The following is a 19545-nucleotide window of genomic DNA, read 5'->3' as shown; positions in this document are numbered from 1 at the left end:
GTTCTGCCATTTATTGTATAACTCCCCCCTACATTAGTTCTACCAAAATGCATCACTTCGCATTTATCTGGATTAAATTCCAACTGCCATTTCTCCGCCCAATTTTCCAGCCTATCTATATTCTGCTGTATTGTCCGACAATGTTCATTGCTATCAGCAAGTCCAGCCATCTTTGCGTCATCCGCAGACTTACTGATTACACCAGCTACACCTTCTTCCAAATCATTTATATGTATCACAAATAGCAGAGGTCCCAGTCCAGAGCCCTGCAGAACACCACTGGTCACAGACTTCCAGCCGGAAAAAGAGCCTTCGACTGCTACCCTCTGTCTCCTGTGGCCAAGCCAGTTCTCTACTCACCTAGCCACCTCTCCTTGTATCCCATGAGATCCCTTTTGCACCAACCTGCCATGAGGGACTTTGTCAAATGCCTTACTAAAATCCATATAGATGACATCCATGGCCCTTCCCTCATCAACCGTTTTTGTCACCTCCTCAAAAAACTCCACCAAATTTGTGAGGCACGACCTCCCTCTTACAAAACCATGCTGTCTGTCATTAATGAGATTATTCCGTTCTAAATGCACATACATCCTATCTCTAAGAATCCTCTCCAACAACTTCCCTACCACTGACATCAAGCTCACTGGCCTATCATTACCCGGGTTATCCCTGCTACCCTTCTTAAATAACGGTACCACATTCGCTATCCTCCAATCCTCTGGGACCTCACCTGTGTCCAATGAAGAGACAAAGATCTCTGTCAGAGGCCCAGCAATTTTGTCTCTTGTCTCCCTGAGCAGTCTAGGATAGATGTCATCAGGCCCTGGGGATTTGTCAGTTTTAATGTTCCCTAAAAAACCTAACACTTCCTCCCTTGTAATGGAGATTTTCTCTAATGGGTCAACACTTCCCTCTGAGACACTTCCAGTCAACACGTCCCTCTCCTTTGTGGATACTGATGCGAAGTATTCAATTAGGATCTCTCCTACTCCCTTGGGTTCTAAGCATAATTCACCTCCTTTGTCCCTGAGAGGTCCGATTTTTTTCCCTGACAACTCTTTTGTTCGTAACGTATGAATAAAATGCCTTAGGATTCTCCTTAATCCTATCTGCCAAGAACATTTCATGACCCCTTTTTGCCCTTCTAACTCCCCGTTTGAGTTCTTTCCTACTTTCTCTGTATTCCTCCAGCGCTCCAACTGTTTTTATTTGCCTGGACCTAACGTACGTCTCTCTTTTCTTTTTGATCAGATCCTCAATTTCCCTGGTTATCCATGGCTCTCGAATCCTACCTTTCTTATCCTTCCTTTTTAGAGGTACATGCCTGTCCTGCAGTCTTATCAACTGTTCCTTAAAAGACTCCACATGCCAATGTGGATTTACCCTCGAACAGCCTCTCCCAATCAACGGCCACCAATTCCTGCCTAATTCCTGAGATTCATCCAAGCTCTGAGGACAGGGAAGAGAGGAAATAGTCAAGTTAAATAGGTCACTGAATCTGAGTATTTTGAATCTGACATGATCTAGATTGTACCATTGAGTGGGGCCAGTTTTAACTTGCTGAAATGTTTGTTAACAGGGAGGTAATGACCTCACATGCTGTAAGCCAACCTCCTCAATAATATTGACACTCTGTTCAGCACCATTTTGACAGAGACCTACCACTGGGTGGGCAAATCCCCTTCAGTCATGTGGCTCGTTTCATGATGCAGACTCTGATAATACCGCCTCTGATCAGGTTCACTGTCAGTATAAGAGGCCCAAGCACATGAAGCTTTAAACTGTCCTTCTAGGAGCAAGAACCACCCCCCTCCCATTCCCCAACAGCCCCCATCTATCCCTCCAAAAAATAATCCAGATGACTCTCCTTGCCAGGACTCCTCCCTGACTCTGGGCTGACTGCAATCTGACAGGCAGCATTGGGGTGGTGGGTTGTGGGGGATATTGCAACAATGGAACAGCTCTCAGGGTGGGCAGCTCCAGCTTGACCAGCCAGAGGATAAAATGAACCCCCTTTCCTCACCCCCATTAATGTGGCATCTGGAACAGTACCACAGAGCTGTTACAGCACAGGAGGAGACCATTTGGCCCATCATGTCTGCACCAACTCTCTGAAGGAGCAATTTACTTTGTGTTATTTTCCCACCTTCTCCCCGTAACACTGCACATTGTTCTTCTTCAGATAACAGAATAATTCCCTTACTGAATACCTCAATTAAAGCTGCCTCTAAGGCAAGCATTCCAGGCCTTAAGCATGCGCTGTGTGAAAAAGTTTCTTTCTCATGTTGCTTTTGCTTCTTTTGCAAATTATCTTAAAACTGTGCCATCTCATTCTCAATCCTTTCATGAATGGGAACAGTTTTCCTTATCTACTCTGCCCTGAACCCTCATAATTTTGAATAGTGTCCATACAAATGTAAGCATCTTAATTATTCAGTCGTTACATGTAATCTGTAAGTGGAAGTGTAAATGTTTCAATGCAATGGGTTTAAATGAGGTCTGTGGTAAAATAATATCCTCGGGTGCTCCCCCACTCTCCATATCTGAGTTCAGAAAGCATATAGGAGTGGGTTAAGTCTGTCCTGGTGCTAATATTGCTGCGATTCAGTTTTATCATCCTCTGTATTATCAGTGCACTTTGGTCTCAGTACTGATAACAGGCATTCAACCCATATTAAAATACAACCATCGTTTTCCTTAACTAGACCAAAGATAAAGATTAAATGACTCTCTTGAACTGGTTTGTCTAATTTGCTGAGTCAGAATGTATTGTACCTGGCAGATTAGTGACTTGCTGTATTGTTGTTATACTCTGTTTCCCTCTCCTGTTCAAAAGGAGGTTATTTGTATAATTCACAAGGCTAGTTCACTCCAGAATTATGGCTCTTTTCATTTGAACGTCAAAAGTCAAGGGGGTGATTTGACAAAGTTTTTTTATGGTTGTGATGGGCTGGGACTGAATAGTTGGGAACAGGCGATTTTCAGTGGTTGAAGGGGTCTAGAATATAGGGATGTGGTTTAAAGCTAAATGAGATTGCAATAGAAGAAACCTTTTACACAGTGGGGTGAAAAGCTGTGGAATTCACAAGCAGTGACAGTGGACAGTCATAGGTCACTGTCATTACCCCTCTGACTGGTCAAAGAATTCCAAATTTAGCACAAGCTCAGATTAACCTGGTCTGTCGCTCATTGCTTTGCCTAACGCTGCACCATCCCCCACACCACCACCGCGGAGGCAGCATTCAGTGAATTCAGTTAATGTGGCGAGGACTTCCCCTTTCACAATACTATGGAACTCCATAAATAGTCAAGCATTGTTCAATTGTTTGTTAAGAACCATAGAACACACGGAAAGGTTACAGCACAGAAGGAAACTACTTGGCCCACCTTGTCCATGCCAGCCCGAGGACACCCAAGTGCCCTTTCTAATTCTGGGATTTAAGAGGCAATCTAAATAAAAAGTAGTTGAGGAGCTAACCTGGTCCTGGAGAATGGTTTTTATATTGGTGGAGTGTATTAAATGTCACTGTTGAGAGTTTTTCAATTAAATATTTTAAAATTAAAAACAAAATCTCATGATATTTCAGCTCCTGCATTAACACCACATGTATACCTCAATCTGCCCTGCATTGCAATTAGTGGATTTGGATAATAATTAGGTTGCCGCCTGCCATGGGCAGGGACTCGATCAAAGCCAGCAGGGAAGGTAATAGATGTCACACTAGCAGAAACCCTATTTTTGGCTGCGCCACATTCAGCAGGGATTCCTGCCAGCTGCCTGACAAGGCCGGTGAATCCCTCCCAGTATGTGTGAAGATCATGTATTGGATTCAATCTGAATTCGGTTTTTCAAGCAAGCAAGTAGATGGGATTAGGGTCCATTCTGTGCATTGGCTTTGTAATTTCAAAATGGTGAGTAAAATTTTTTAAAAGGCTCTCCTCCCCATATGTTCTCCCACTCCCCTCCCATTTTACTGCCTCTTCCTCCATTCTCCTTCCCTCCTCAACTCTCCTTTACCTGCCCCATTTTTCTGCCTTTTCCTATTGTCCTTCCTTCTATTCCTCTTCACCTGCTTGTCCATTCTCCTGCTCCTCCCATCCCTGAAGATACTGAGACAGATGGCTGGCCATCATTGCCAAACTGGTGATTTGACAGAAATACGCTGATGATCCCCAGAATGCTTTCTTGGATCCCCTTGGATGAGGCGTCGGAGTGTGCCCAGCACCCACTGTATCGCAGCCTGGAAACAAGGGTGAGGGGTGGAAAATTATGAGGGAAACTTTCAAGATCAAAGTAATATTAATACTAACTAAACCTCCATTGACATGGAATGGTAAGATAGAAATATTTAATAATGGACAGGGACAATAGTAATCATTATTTGTGTTCTGCACTGTGCAGTTTATGTTGTGAATGGAACCAATTTCCACAGAACGGTCTGCAGTCATTGCCCCAGTGGCAGGACAAAACAAAGTTGTATCCACAGAAGGCCTGGATGATTCCCACTCCAAAGCCTCGCCACTTAACCAGGTCAAAGTCATTGGTCGTTTCAGCTGTGGCTTGGTTGGTAGCATGCCGGCCACACTCCAATCCAAGCTCAGATACTTTCAGCACACAATCTAAGCTGGCAATTCAGTGAGGTAATGGAGGACTGAAGTCCTGTTGGAGGTGTGACCTTTTGCGTAAATCATTAAAGGCCCCATCTGCCAACTCAGGTGGGTATAAAGGATGCCATGGCACTATGTGAAGAACGATATGGGTATGCCGGCGTTGGACTGGCGTAAACACAGTAAAAAGTCTGACAACACCAGGTTTTAGTCCAACCTATTTATTTGATAATATTCTCACTAGCTTTCGAGGGGACAGCCTCTTCGTCAGGTGAATGGAGAGTTCTGGCCTCAGACAGAGCATATAAAGCACAGACAGTTTAGAGATTACTGATTAAAATGCGAATCCTTACACCTAACCTGCTGTTCAAGACCTGAAGTGGCTGACAATGTGAGTGGTAGGAGCACTGATCACAGTTTAAAGAGATGTGTATTGTCTCCAGACAGTACAGTAAGTGAGGTTTTGCAAACCCAGGCAAGTCACGGGGGTTACAGATAGTGCGACATGAACCCAAGATCCCTGTTGAGACCGTCCTCATGTGTGCGGAACTTGGCTATCAGTCTCTGCTCAGCGACTCTGCGCTGTCGTGTGTCGTGAAGGCCGCCTTGGAGAATGCTTACCCGAAGGTCAGAGGCTGAATGCCCGTGACCACTGAAGTGTTCGCCAACAGGAAGGGAACAGTCTTGCCTGGTGACTGTCGAGCGATGTTCATTCATCCGTTGTCGTAGCGTCTGCATGGTCTCCCCAATGTACCATGCTTCGGGACATCCTTTCTTGCAACGTATCAGGTAGACAATGTTGGCCGAGTTGCAAGAGTATTTACCATGTACCTGGTGGATGGTATTCTCACGTGTGATGATGGTGTCCATGTCGATGATCCGGCATGTCTTGCAGAGGTTGCTGTGACAGGGTTGTGTGGTATTGTGGTCACTGTTCTCCTGAAGGCTGGGTAGTTTGCTGCGAACAATGGTCTGTTTGAGGTTGTGTGGTTGTCTGAAAGCAAGAAGTGGGGGTGTGGGGATAGCCCTGGCGAGATGTTCGTCTTCATCAATGATATGTTGAAGACTCCGGAGAAGATGTCGTAGCTTCTCCGCTCCGGGGAAGTACTGGACGACGAAGGGAACTCTGTCCACTGTGTCCCGTGTTTGTCTTCTGAGGAGATCGGTGCGGTTTTTCGCTGTGGCGCATCGAAGAACAGCAGGGGAGGCCTCCCCAGTGTCCTGGACTCCTCAACTAGCATATGATAAATTCACATTGCTGTTTGTGGGACCTTGCTGTTATTAGCCATTATGTTTCCTACATTCCAAACAGTGACTGCAATAGGAAAATACTTAATTGGCTGTAAAGCACTTTGGGATTTCCTGAGGCTGTGGTAGGCACTATAAAAAGGAGCAAGTTCTTTTATTTATTATTGTCCTTGATTAACCAGCAGCCTACCCTCTTGTCAAGGTCATTTAAGGACCACATTTTGTTTCAAGATAACTTGGAGAGCAGTCTCACATACTTGGAAACACAAAGTATTTCTGATTTCATTTCTTGGGAATGCAGTTTGTAATTAGAGGCCAGTTGTTAACACAGCTGGATGACATCAGTTATTAACTCCAGAAGTGTCAGTACTCAATCTGACCTTTCAGCAATGCACACATCTGCACACCAATACTTCAAAAGAATACTTGGGAAGAATACTTGCCTGGGTGAGTGCAGGTCCAACAACACTCAGGAAGCTCGTCATCACCTGGGACAAAACAGTCCGCTTGGTTGGCACTTCCTCCACCACCAATGCATAGTGGCAGCAGTGTGTACTATCTACAGGATGCACTGCAGCAACTCACTAAGGCTCCTGCAATAGACATCACCTTCCAGACCCGTAACATCTACCACCTAGAAAAATATGGGCAGCAGGCATATGAGAGCACCATCACCTTCAAGTTCTCATCTGAAGAAGAGTCAAATGGCCTCAAACTATTAATTCTCCTTTCTCTCCCAACAGATGCTGCCAGACCTGGTGAGCTTTTCCAACATTCTCATTTCTTGTTTCAGATTCTAACATCCACAGTATTTTGCTTTTACTTAAGTCATGACTTGCAACTATACTGCCACTCCTTCTCTGTTGCTGGGTCAAAGTCTCTCCCTAAAAGCACTGTGGGTGTACTTACACCACAGGGCTGCTGCAGTTCAAGAAGGCAGCTGTGTTCCCTTGAAAGACAGCGACTGAGGGGGTATCTAATAGAGGTATATAAGATTATGAAGGGTATAGATAGAGTAAACAGAGGTAAGCTATTTCCTATGTTAGAGACACAGTATGAGGGGCCACGGGCTTAAGGTGAGGGGGGAGAGGTATAACACAGATATTAGAGGGAGGTTTTTCACACAGAGGGTAGTGGGGGTATGGAATGCTCTGCCAAGTAAGGTGGTGGAGGCAGGCACACTGGAGTTGTTTAAGAGTTACTTAGACAGGCACATGAGTGGGTTGGAGATGGGAGGATATAGGAGGTTGTTTTAAATAAGGTTCATTAGCATTGGGACGTCCCTGGTAATATAAAAGGATGTGGTATGATAATAATGTTTTTCTCTTTTAATTCACAGGTTTTAAGTTGGTCCGCCTTGTTGTCCAACGAGGGGCATACACGTGATGGGTCATACTTGGGCTGCTCTTGAATGTTCGAGAGTAGCCTAGTGCTTCATGTCGTTAGTGTGTGCTTAAACTGGACCGGATGCTGGGCAAGATGACAGCTCAGTGACTATCACTGTTTGCTGTGCAGACACATGGATTTGGGCCAGTGTCTGTGGGAGTTTGCGCATTCTCCCCGTGCTTGCGTGGGTTTTCTCCGGGTGCTCCGGTTTCCTCCCACACCCCAAAGATGTGCTATTAGGCTGATCGGAGGTAATAAATTGTCCCTAAATTAGTTTCCCTCAATGTGGAATGCCATAATCATAGATAAGGGTCATGGGTGGAGGGGGGGGACTGGTAATGTTAAAATGGCGGCGTGGGCTCGTTGGGCTGAAGGGCCTGTTTCCTGGGCTGTTTTTGTTCTTTTGTTCTTTTCTTTTGTTCTCTTCATCACTGCTTCAAGTGAAGTTCACACACCAACTGACTCAAGAACAGTTTCTTCCCTGCTGTCATCAGATTTTTGAATGGACCTACCTCGCATTAAGTTGATCTTTTCAACATCCTAGCTATGACTGTAACACTACATTCTGCATTCTCTCCTTTCCTTCTCTATGAACAGTATGCTTTGTCTGTACAGCAGGCAAGAAACAATACTTTTCACTGTATACAAATACATGTGACAATAATAGATCAAATCAAATCAATAAATGCTAGTCTAGCCAGTGGTACCTGCATTAGATGAACCAAACAAAAAAAAAAGAGAAATTGCAGTAAGTGTTCTAAGCAAATAAATTCGGGATGAGAAAATTCCCCCCAACATGTTTAAGGTATTTACCTGGAAATAGTCGGTGATGAAAGGGCCCAACTCACTCTTCAGCAGCTGCCTGAGGAAAAAGATTCCAGTTAACACTGGCATTACCATGCAGAGAGAAGCATAGAATGTGTATAGTATGGTTAATATGCTTTAATACCAGCTGCTGCTATATCTCACATGAGCCATCAAATCTACCAAATTCACCCAGACACAAAGCTGCTGTAAATTCTGAGTGATAATTAAGCATGGATGGTCACATCAAATGGTGCTCATTTGCAGTTGGTAAGGATGGGACAGCATAACAGGAACTCTATTCTGCATCTGGCAAGTCTTAAATTCGACCAGATTCCTTCAGCTCAATGAAAGTAAATTTCACCCCGAATGCAATGTAACACTTTTATAATTTAGGTTCCTCACCACATTGAGATGAACATGAGTGATGCTAAAGAAGAAGGGGAAATATATCAGGACAAAAGAAAAACAAAATCGAGTGGAGGATGGAGTCTAATATCTTGTGGCAATGGACACATTCTTGAGTTAGAACTCTCTTAGCTATCTCTATTCTCCAGATTGTCTTGTGGTGTATCGTACATCTTCTTTCTCTCCCTCTGTCCCTTCTCTTCTCATCTGCTTCTCTCTCTTGAATTCCTATTTTCCCTCTCTGGCATTTGCTTTCTGGTCAGAGGTGACGAGAAATGTGGCATGGCGTGACCGTCTTTCTCTAAAGAGTTTCCGAGGAAAATGTCACAACGAGAAGTTTGCTTCCCATCACTAATCCCGCCATACAACCTCCCCCTACCCCTTCACTCTGACTGTTCCCCTATCTCTTCACCTCCTCGTTAGCCCATTATTTTCCCTACCACTAAACATCATCCTTGTTTAACTATTCACTCAACCTCTGCGTACCATTTTCTTACTATCTGCAGTTTAGCCGCTTCATGGGTATGAAGTCCAAGGTCCAATATTACGGCAAAAACAGAAAATGCTGGAAAATCTCAGCAGGTCTGACAGCATCTGTGGAGGGAGAATACAGCCAACATTTTGAGTCTGGATAACTCTTGGTCAGAGTAGATGTCAGAGCGGTCATCCAGACTCGAAACGTTGATTCTATTCTCTCTCCACAGATGCTGTCAGACCTGCTGAGATTGTGCAGCATTTTCTGTTTTTCTTTCAGCATTTTGCTTTGATCCAATATTAAAGCACCTTGAGCCTCATCATTCAGAGACAGGAATTACACCCTGAGTCCCTTCTTTATGCAGTTAGATTTTCTGCCCTATTACTACATTTTTCTTACTAATTGGAGTTAAATAAATAAAAGTTTATGTATTAGTGTCACAAGTAGGCTTACACTTACACTGCAATGAGGTTACTGTGAAAATCCCCCAGTCGCCACACTGTTCAGGTACACTGAGGGAGAATTTAGAATGGCCAATGCCATTCTGTACGTCTTTCAGACTGTGGGAAGAGACCGGAGCACTTAGAGGAAACCCACACAGACACAGGGAGAACGTGCAAACTCCACTCAAACACTGACCCAAACTGGGAGTTGAACCCAGGTCCCTGGCGCTGTGTGGTAACTGTGCTAACCACTGTGCCACCATTCACAAATAAATGATTTGTAAGTAATTACTGCTTTTAAAACCTCAGCACCGGAAACAATTTCATTGGCTCAATTTTTATTTTACATGGTTAGATTTGCTCTATGACTCACAATTGCAGAGTTATGACTCCCTGCTGTTTTAAAAAATGTTACATTAAACAATTAAGTGAAAGTGTTACACATGAATTTGCATATATTGTGTGATGTGCCTGAAGTGTGATGGACAGTCTGTCACTACAGGTACTATACAGATATTACAAGCAGACAACAGATGGATGTGACTTAGAACAATGCAAAATAATCCAAATTTCACATTTAATTGCTACAACTGGTTATCAGGCACCATTCTATAAATATTAGATGTTGCATTGGGTTAGCATACTGTTCTGGAAAGTGGGTAGGCTATACTAAATTTAATAATAACAATGAGCCAAGCCTAGTTAATCTAACGGTAAGGCAACATTAAGTGATCATAATATGAGTGAGTTTAATGTTAGGTGTGAAAAGAAGAAACTTAATACAGTTCTAGCTTTTGGTAAGATTGACTTAAATGGGATGAGACAGACTGAGCAAACTGGCCAAACTGTTATCAGGTAAAAATACGAATAAACATGGGAGGTGTTTGATGAGCAATTGGATACAAAATTAGGTGTAATGCCTGTTCTTGTCAGCCTAGATCTAGCATGTCTTTTTTGTGGAGACCATGAATTGGATTCAATGTAAATTTGAATTGGTTTTTGAAGCCAGCAAGGATATGGATTAAAGATTTTCCCAGTGCATTTTGCACATTGGCTTCATAACTGAGAAAGGAATATATTTTTTCGAAATAGTAATATAGGAGCAGTATTTGCCTTCAAGGAGAAGGAGCCCCCTGTGACACATAAAATAACCAAGGCTGTCAAAAGAGGTGAGAGATATCAAAATTAAGGGAAGGAAGTACAAAAGTGCCAGGAATGGTACAGATCTAATAAAACTAGAAAAGATATAATGAACAACAAAGAAAGACAAAAAAGTATCATAAGAGTTGCAAAAAGGAACTTGCAAGAGATATCAAGATTAACATAAAGGACTGGAATTCTCTAACCTCACCTGCTGCTGGGATTCGCCAGTCCTGCTGCGGTGAAAGGAGATTTGGCTGAGCGCCAAATTCTCCATTCTCGCTGACAGTAAAGGCAGAGTGTGAATGGCCAGATAATTCCATTCACAAAAATTTACAATTGTATTAGAAGGAAAAGGGAAATGGGTAATATTAAAAATGAATTAAAGGAAATGGCAGATTTGTTGAATAATAACAAATTGAAGTAAAATACTACTGATACAGAAGATTTGAAAACAGAAGTGTTGGGAATACTCAGCGGGTCTGGCAACATCTGTGGATCTGAACAGCGCTCCGAAAGATAGTGGCTTTTGCTACCAAGTAAACCTGTTGGATTTTAACCTGGCGTTGGGAGATTTCTTACTGTGTTTACCCCAGTCCAATACTGGCATCTCCACGTCACAACATCTGTGGGGAGAGAGAGAGAGAGAGAGAGTGAATGGTTCAAGTCCAATATGACTGCTTCGGAACCTGAAGAAGAGTCATATTTGACTTGAAATATTAACTCGGATTCTCTCTACACAGATGCTACCGTAGCTGCTGAGTATTTCCAACACTTCCTGTTTGACGTTTATAAACAATTACTCGGTCAATTTTTACAGGAGAGGAAGAGGATAATGTACCTGACATTTAAGGCAAGTTAATAATGCATCAAGAACTTGAACCCATTGAACTTAGTGTAAGTAAAATAAACAGTATTAGAAACAATAGTGACACTAAACACTGACAAGTCCTTAGGCTCTCTGATAGTTTTCACCTCAGGGTTTAACTAAACTACATGAGGAAACGGCAGACGCTTTGGCCATAAAAAAACAAAACTTTCTACTCAAAAACTGGCCTTTTAGATTGAAGAATTACAATTGCAATTTCATTGTTTAAGAAAGGCAGGAGAAGGAAACTTGGAATTGTGGACTTATTGATTTAACATCTGTTACGGGGACAGATTCAAGACAGAGTGACTGATTTGGAAAGAGAGCGAGCCATCATGGATATGTAAAGGATTGATCATTTCTAACAAAACTAGCTGAATTTTGGGAGAGAATTATTAAAGAATGGACACAGTGGCACAGTGGGTAGCCTCACAGTGCCAGGGACCCGAGTTCAATTCCAGCATTGGGTGTGAAGTTTGCATATTCTCCTGTGTCTGTGTTGAGTTTCCTCCGGGTGCTCCAGTTTTCTCCCATAGTGCAAAGATGTGCAGACTAGGTAGATTGGCCATGCTAAATTCCCCCTTAGTGTCCAAAGATGTGTAGCTTAGATGGATTAGCCATAGTAAATGTGTGGGGTTACAGGAATAGGGCGGAGGAGAGGACCTGGGTAAGACACTGTGCAGTCTCAATCGGCCAACTGGTCTCTTCCACACTGTAGGGATTCTATGCGTGACTGGAGTCACAAAGAGGCCAGAGTGGGTATGCTCAATTGGCTCCCTTCCCTTATTAACATTAGTGATCCAGTTGGGTTTCTACAACAGTTCAAGTGTCCATCTGCTTGTGGTGTACCCTATGCCCTGAGTGTTTCAACCACATGGGAGAAAAAAGATTTTGTTTTCTGATTTCCCACTTGCTTGCGGGTTGTGATGTTTGGATATTAACCAGCCTGTTCTGCAGTCATTTTTCAAATTAAGCCGTTTGCTTGCTTCTCTTGTATATTTACCGTATGTTTTCATTCAGAGAGTACAGTTCATTATCTTGTAAACTTCCTCCCTGGAACACTTTGATCACTGCCTTATGCACGCTGAGAGGGAAACAAAAAGAAAGAGATGTTTTTATGAGAAAGAAACCAAAAACAATGAACTGACATAACATTATAATCCTGCAGCAGAATTTGTTGCGGGAGCCTGAGTGGTGAGTCAGTTTTAGCTCCTGCTCTCCTGTTCACACCTGGGACTTTAGGAGCCTGCCTTAAAACCTTTTATTTCAACTAAGTGTCTTTTTCCAGGACCACTGGACTGTGATAAGCCTTTTCGGGACTTTGGACAGGCCGTTACTATAATACGTTCACTACTTGGTTTTATATGTCTGTGTCCCCAGCCAAACCTGGAGGGTGTGGGTGGCAATTACCATTCACCGCTTGGTTTACCAACTCTCCCAGCGTTCCCGCCTCCAGCCTGAGGCCTGTGGGTCTCTGAACATAGGGACTATATCTGTAACTCTCTAGTGTGCTTTGGAGAGGCAGCTGGGGAAGAAAGAGAAGCATAAAAGGAAGGCAGAGAGAAAGAGAAGGCAAGTGAAAGTGGAGAAATGCTTGCAATTGGATGAGGTAGATGTACATTAATGTGCTAAGCTATCCTTAGCGACAATACATTTTACCATTTATACAGTCTATGCTTTTTAATAGAAAGTTACTCCCGGGATGTGGGCATCACTGACAAGGCTGGCATTTATTACCCAACCCTGGTTACTCTACAAACACTTAACACAACTGAATGGCTTGTAGGCCACATCACAGGACAGGTAAGAATCAAAGACATTGCTGTGGGATTGGAGTCAGGTAGAGATTAACTGGGTTGGGCAGCAGTGTTTCTTCTCTAAAATCATTCACAACATGGTCTAGTACTGCGGGGCCCAGTACTGCGGGGTCTAGTACTGCAGGATTTCAGACAGAAAAAGTCACCCCAGGATTTATCGCAGAAACGATAGCAGAGAAGGCCATTCAGCCCCAAGTGTTCAATTGCTTACAGCTCAGCTCACTGCATCACTGCTGCTTATCCCTGTTGATACGGAAAGCAGAACTCTCCCCAAAAAATTCAAAGCGTCAAATTCCCATGAAAACTGGAGTAAGTCCTACTGATTTTTTCAGTTCAGTTCAGAGAAGAATCTCCCACAGTCGGTGCACTGCAGAGCGCACTAGAGTGATTCACGTTGAAGATCAGTGGGTGAGGCCTATTCCTGCTGGAGAGGCTGGCAGCATAGCACTGAGTGGGTCACCATGCCGATCTGTCAGTGCTGAGATCGGTGCATGTGCAATGGCCCCTGTCTGTTGGCCTCCTGAATGCTGGTCAGCAATCCCAGATTGGCTATTAAATATTGATTTTAATATCAATACCACTTCTATTCATCCATCATTTATTTTGTTCTCACTAGTTATCAATTTCTTTTACCTCAAACATCATTCGCCTGGTATAGGCAGTCTGCTCCAGACAGTCTAAACCATTCCCCCCCAAGCATTCCCAAGCAAGCTTGATCCCCCTGCAGCCCCAATTTCTCCCCTCCCCCTCCTAGCAGACCCAACAATACCCTGCATCCCAAACCCCTCCCCCAGCTGGCTGCCCCCACCTCAATGCCCAGCCTGATCGCTGGTCTCCCTCCCTCTTTGCTCGATCCCAAAGTGCAGAGGGGCAGTGGGTTCCCCCAACCCCCACCGACCGCCCCCACTAGGCCCCAACCCTAAAAGGCCCAAGAGGCAAAGTGCTAATGCCCAGGAGGCATGGAGCAGTGCCCAGGGAACAGGCTGGCACTGGCAAGGTGCCAATGCACAGGGGCACCACCCCCTGCTGCCTGACCCTCTGGGGGGCCTCAATTGCTCCCCCTTCATTCCAGCAGGGTCAGGTCACCAGCTCCCTGAAAATGGGGAGCTGTAGTAAGCTCAAAGTGGTTCACTCTGACAGGTGGGGGCAAGATGTTAGTGGGCTTGGAGACTTCAGTCCTGGGCCCAGTATTTGTATTCAATACAAATGTTAATATTCATTTAAATAAGTTATGGGGCTCTCCGCCAATTTCTGTCGAGGAGCTGACGCCAACAGAAATCCGGAGCTGGGAGGCGCTATCAGGACGGGATGCCCAACATGGATCCTGCGGTTCGGGTGCCACTGGAACCTCCTGGCCTGCCCCACTAAAATATTAACACAGTGGGATGGGAGAATAGCCTCCGGAGTTCTTTCTGTCCTTGGCTGCCACTGAGCAGTAGACCAACAATCAGCACTAAGATTGAAAAAGAGGATACTGGTACTTCGTCTTTCAGACAAACCTTCTCGTTTTAAATTTTCCAAAACAAGTTGATTGGCCAACAAAGAAAAAGTATGATGCAGAGAACCTGGAGAATAATCCCCTTTCGAAGTCATTTCAAAATTTTGCCATCTAATGGCCTAATTGTGCCTAACTTACTGTGGTGCTAAATGGTAGGATGTGGGTTCTCCTGGCCACACAGGATCTCCTGATTATTAGTGATAATGCAACAGGGGAAGGGGAGATCAAAAGATGCACCAATCTGACTGGCCTTGTACGCCCCCTACTGGCTTGTTACACAGCACCTTTAGGGGAGACCCGGAGCAGACTGCCTAAACCGAGCGAATGATGTTTGAGCTAAAGGAAATTGATAACTAGTGAGAACAAAATAAATGATGGAGGAATAAAAATGGTATTGATATTAAAATCAATATTTAATAGCTGATCTGGGAAGCACAGAAGGAAGTTTACGCTACGTAGAAGCCATGTTGGATTTGATCTGGGAGGACCTGAGCTGGGAGGACCTAAGCTGGGAGTATTTGATGGGGTTCTGTTGAATACCTTGTATTAAATCTGTGTTATACCCCAACTCAAAATCTTAGATGGGTCAATGTTGCTGATGGCAAAAGGGTGTTCTATTGGATGTGAACATGAATGTCAACAAACTCTACACAGCAGGCAGCACTTGCTTTTGGTGGTGCAACTTTCATCTCTTGAGTCAGAAGGTTGTGGGTTCAAGCCACATCTTGTCACTTGACCATATAATCACAGTTGATATCTCAGTACAGTATTGAGGAAGCACTGAATGTCAGAGGTTAGATTGGGTTTGGTTGACATCAATGATTCCATGGTCCAATGTGAAGAATAGCAAAGAATGCCCCTGGTGTCTTGACCAATATTCCTCGTTCAACCTTGATATTTGTGCTGTTAGGTATATATGTTAATTGTATGCAGACGGTGGGCATTAACTAGGGATTGAGACATTACAAAAAGACACAGCCTAAACTGTTGGTTTAGAAGGCATATGCTTATAATATGTTAGCAGTAAATAAATGTAAAAATGAGTAAAGATTGCTCCAGTTGTAGCCTTCACTAACTGGTTTTCTGCAACAGAGCTTGTTAACAGCGTATGGTTGCTTAATGGTGAAAGTTGGAAGATAAAAAGATTAATGGATGGAAAGCTACAATCCTTATAGCTGTTGTGACAAATGGAAGAAAGTGTTTGTCAGGATATGATTAACCTTTGTATCAGAGTCTGAACCAGATGACCAGTGAAAGAATGAAATAGATATGCGGATATGGTTCATGTTCTTACCAAAGAGATAACCAAGTATGGTCTTAGTGTTTCCTACCAGGAATAAAATATTCTGTGGGGCTTTTTTTGAGATCTAGGATAAAATTTACAAAATTGATGACTTTTAAATGCTTATTTGTATAAAGCATGGCTGGACCTTGATAGTTATTGAAAACCAGATGGCTATTCCTCAAAGGAATATATCTTGAACTTTAACAAATTGTATAAAGAATTGACAAAACCTAATTGGTGATCGCTGAATCATAACTTGTGTTTTAAATTGCGGGATTGTGCTGGAGTGTCTCATTTGGACAGGCTTCTGGTTCCAACCAGCGAGAGTAAATGCCATGGGGTAGTGGGGATAGGGCCTGGGTGGGATTGTGGTCGGTGCAGACTTGATGGGCTGAATGGCCTCCTTCGGCACTGTAGGATTCTATGATTCTATGAAGGTAGTTACCATGGAATTAAAGATACAGGACAAAGACAGAAATATTTTCTTTGTACATCTTGTAGACCTGGTGGCCAGATTTAGTCTTTCTGCAATAAATGACAGAAGTGTTATTATAGACAAAATCATAGAGAAATAGATATGGATTAGATTTTGGATATCAGCTGTATCAAGCTGATAATGGAGGGTATTTGAGTAGGCCATCACATTCAATATTTCTCACACCGGGGGCTGATGAGCAAATCTCAGAAAGATAAGGCTCAACACAACATCAAACATGATTTTTTTTAAAAACCTGATGTATAAAAAGAAACAACGTGCTGAGAATAAGAGTTTGTGATGATAAATTGACCAATTAATACATGAGCAATAAATAAAAAAGACGATTCAAATGTGAAAGGTTGAGAGAATGGGTGGCCTCGCTCGTCCTGAAATCATAAAATCCTGCCCAAGGTCAAAGGTCCTTCCCATGCTCCGCCCTTTGCCTGCTCCAAATCCCATGGTGGGTGGGCTGGTAAAATTCCAGGCTATGTATCCCGCTCACTCCCAATCTCAGAGTGCTGACTCACTCACTTACCCTCACCCTCTGTGGGAATGGGTGAACGTGCCTGTTGGTGTGTGTGGGGTTCAGAGTTTGAATCCCACCGTGGCAGATGGTGAAATCTGAATTCAATAAATAACTGGAATTGAAAATCTAATGATGACAATGATTGTCATAAAAACCTATTTAGTTCACTAATGTCCTTTAGGGAAGAAAATCTGCCATCCTTACCTGGTCTGGCCCACATGTGACTCCAGACCTACAGCAATGTGGTTGACTCTGAAATGCCCCCTGAATTAGGGGTGGCAATAAATGCAGGCCCACTCAGCGATGCCCATATCCCCTGAGCGAACGTATATAAAAATAAATGCTTCAGTATAATCTTGGAACAGAACCAAATGCATGATCGAGAGTTTGTGGAGACTGTTAATAAACTTGGGGATAAACTAAATAAAGGGAGTTAGATGATTTGAAAGAGTTTGGAGTTTATCTGTGGGATTAGGAAAAGGACAATCAGTTTTGTCTCGCCAGTAATTTGTACACAAAAGCCTGCATGTGATGCTTATAAGGCTGAGTGAGGTATTGCTAGGGGATTAGAAAAGTAACTGAGTGATCCAGATGTTAAACTGGACTGACCCACAGCTGGAAAAGTAATCGCAAAGATCTCCTGAGCTCTCTTGGCCAGAAATTCATTGGGATATAAATCAATTGACATAAACACTGTGACAAAAGTGCCTCTGAAATCACCCAAAGAGACAGCAGATGAACACAATCAACCATGAATCTTAAACAAATGCTGTTGTGATGACAGCATAACCATTACCACAACGGGAATCAGGCTTCCACAGTATGGTATTTCTCAATTTTTTGCTGAAATTAAGTAGCATCAGTGAAAAACAGATCCCTCAATAGATTATTGTCATTATAAAGGAAAACTTTCATAGAATCACAGAATCCCGACAGTGGCCCATCGAGTCTGCAGTGACAACAATCCCACCCGGGCCCTATCCTTGTAAGCCCACCTAATTCCCCTGACACTAAGAGGCAAGCCCACCCAGACCTGTTCCACATAATCCCAAGTATTTACCCCACTAATCCCCCTAATTTACACATCTTGGGACACTAAGGAACAATTTAGCATGGCCAATCCCCCTAAGGGTGCTGACTCTGCACATCTTTGGAGTGTGGGAGGGAACCAGAGCACCTGGAGGAAGCCCATGCAGACACGGGTAGATTGTGCAAACTCCTCACAGTTACCCGGGGCCGGAATTGAACCCTGGTACCTGACACTGTGTGGCAGCAGTACTAACCACTGGGCCATCGTGCCGTCCCAAATTAGGCACATTCATGATGCATACTGATGATTTAATATGGAGCGGTACTACGGAATTTGAGAATTGTGTTATTAGGGTAGAATTTGAAATTGGGAATCACCCTTAGGGGCTTTTTACATATTGGTGTAGGTATTAAACAGAGTAAGTCTGGAATAATTTAAAATCAGCAATCCTATTCAGAGAGTGCTAAGATGGGACGAGACTTTAGTAACCTTGTCGAGGTTTTGACTTCAGTCTGATTTATGTGCTGGCAATATACGTGGGCGGTCGGTGATATTTCTCCCTCAAGTTGACAGATTACAGTCTGTAAGTGACTGCTGTAGAAGCTGTTGTCTGGTTTAGGACAGTCACTGGACCCTGCTGGCACAATCGGAGGGCTGGCAGATCTGGAATCTCAGCAACACCAGCAGGAGCAGTGACCACTGCTGATGTTGGCACTGGGGAACTAGGAAGTTATGGGCTGTTATGTCTAAAGTATAGATCAATTAATTGTGAAGCTACATTGGTCAAGTGAACTGGTCACGGGCTCAGACTAAACCAAACGTCAGTTTTGACGTATGCGGGTTAAGCACAACAATATAAAAACCTAAAGGAAATCAGGTTTCAAGGGCAAATAAAACATTTTAACAAATTAACTTTGGAGAAAAGTGCACTTAAGTTCTCAACCTTAGGCAACTCAAAGAACAGGAAACATTTCAGTAATGCTTCACATGCTGATCTCCGAATGGGTCATTTCATTCTATTTTTAATGGACGAAGAGGAAATGTTTTCCCTTAGCTTGGGAAGTTAAGAATGTAAAAAGGATTTTTAAAGGATTTTTGTCCGCTGAAACACCGGCTTTTGTGAAGGTAATGGATATAGGATTCTACCTGCCAAATATTTTAAATGAGATTCTGTATAATAGGCGTATGGAAGTTGGCATACCCATTGAACGCTATGTGGATAAGTTTCATTGGGGGATAGAGTACATTCCAAAAAAATGAATGAGAAATGGTTATGGATTGAAATAGATGTTGGAGAGAAAGGAAATCTCTAAGATTGAACGGGTGGGTGCAAGTCGTCAACTGCCTGATTGGAATTTCTGGAGGTCCCCAGCATCACAGATGTCAGTCTCTAGCTAATTCGATTCACTCCATGTGATTATCAAGAAATGGCTGAAGGCACTGGATACTGCAAAGGCAATGGGTCCTGATAATATTCTAGCTATAGCATGAAAGACCTGTATCCCAGAACTTGCTGCATCCCTAGCCG

General features: G+C 43.3%; 1 protein-coding gene across 1 annotated transcript in view; it reads right to left on the bottom strand.

Annotated features, from left to right (window-relative positions):
- Positions 1 to 19545, bottom strand: part of prr5l (proline rich 5 like) — a 120507-nt gene that overhangs the window by 60855 nt on the left and 40107 nt on the right. The window contains exons 3-4 of the mRNA XM_080190500.1: positions 12387 to 12467; positions 8059 to 8107 (exon numbers count right to left, since the gene is read on the bottom strand). Of these exons, the coding sequence (XP_080046626.1) occupies positions 8059 to 8107; positions 12387 to 12467 (130 nt within the window). The remainder of the gene's footprint in view (positions 1 to 8058; positions 8108 to 12386; positions 12468 to 19545) is intronic.

Source organism: Carcharhinus amblyrhynchos, chromosome 6, assembly GCF_965287045.1.
Source record: "Carcharhinus amblyrhynchos chromosome 6, sCarAmb.v2.hapA, whole genome shotgun sequence".
In the NCBI taxonomy this organism is placed as follows: Eukaryota; Metazoa; Chordata; class Chondrichthyes; order Carcharhiniformes; family Carcharhinidae; genus Carcharhinus; species Carcharhinus amblyrhynchos.
Note: the sequence above shows the minus strand (reverse complement) of the source record. Positions and strands in the feature narration are given on the sequence as shown.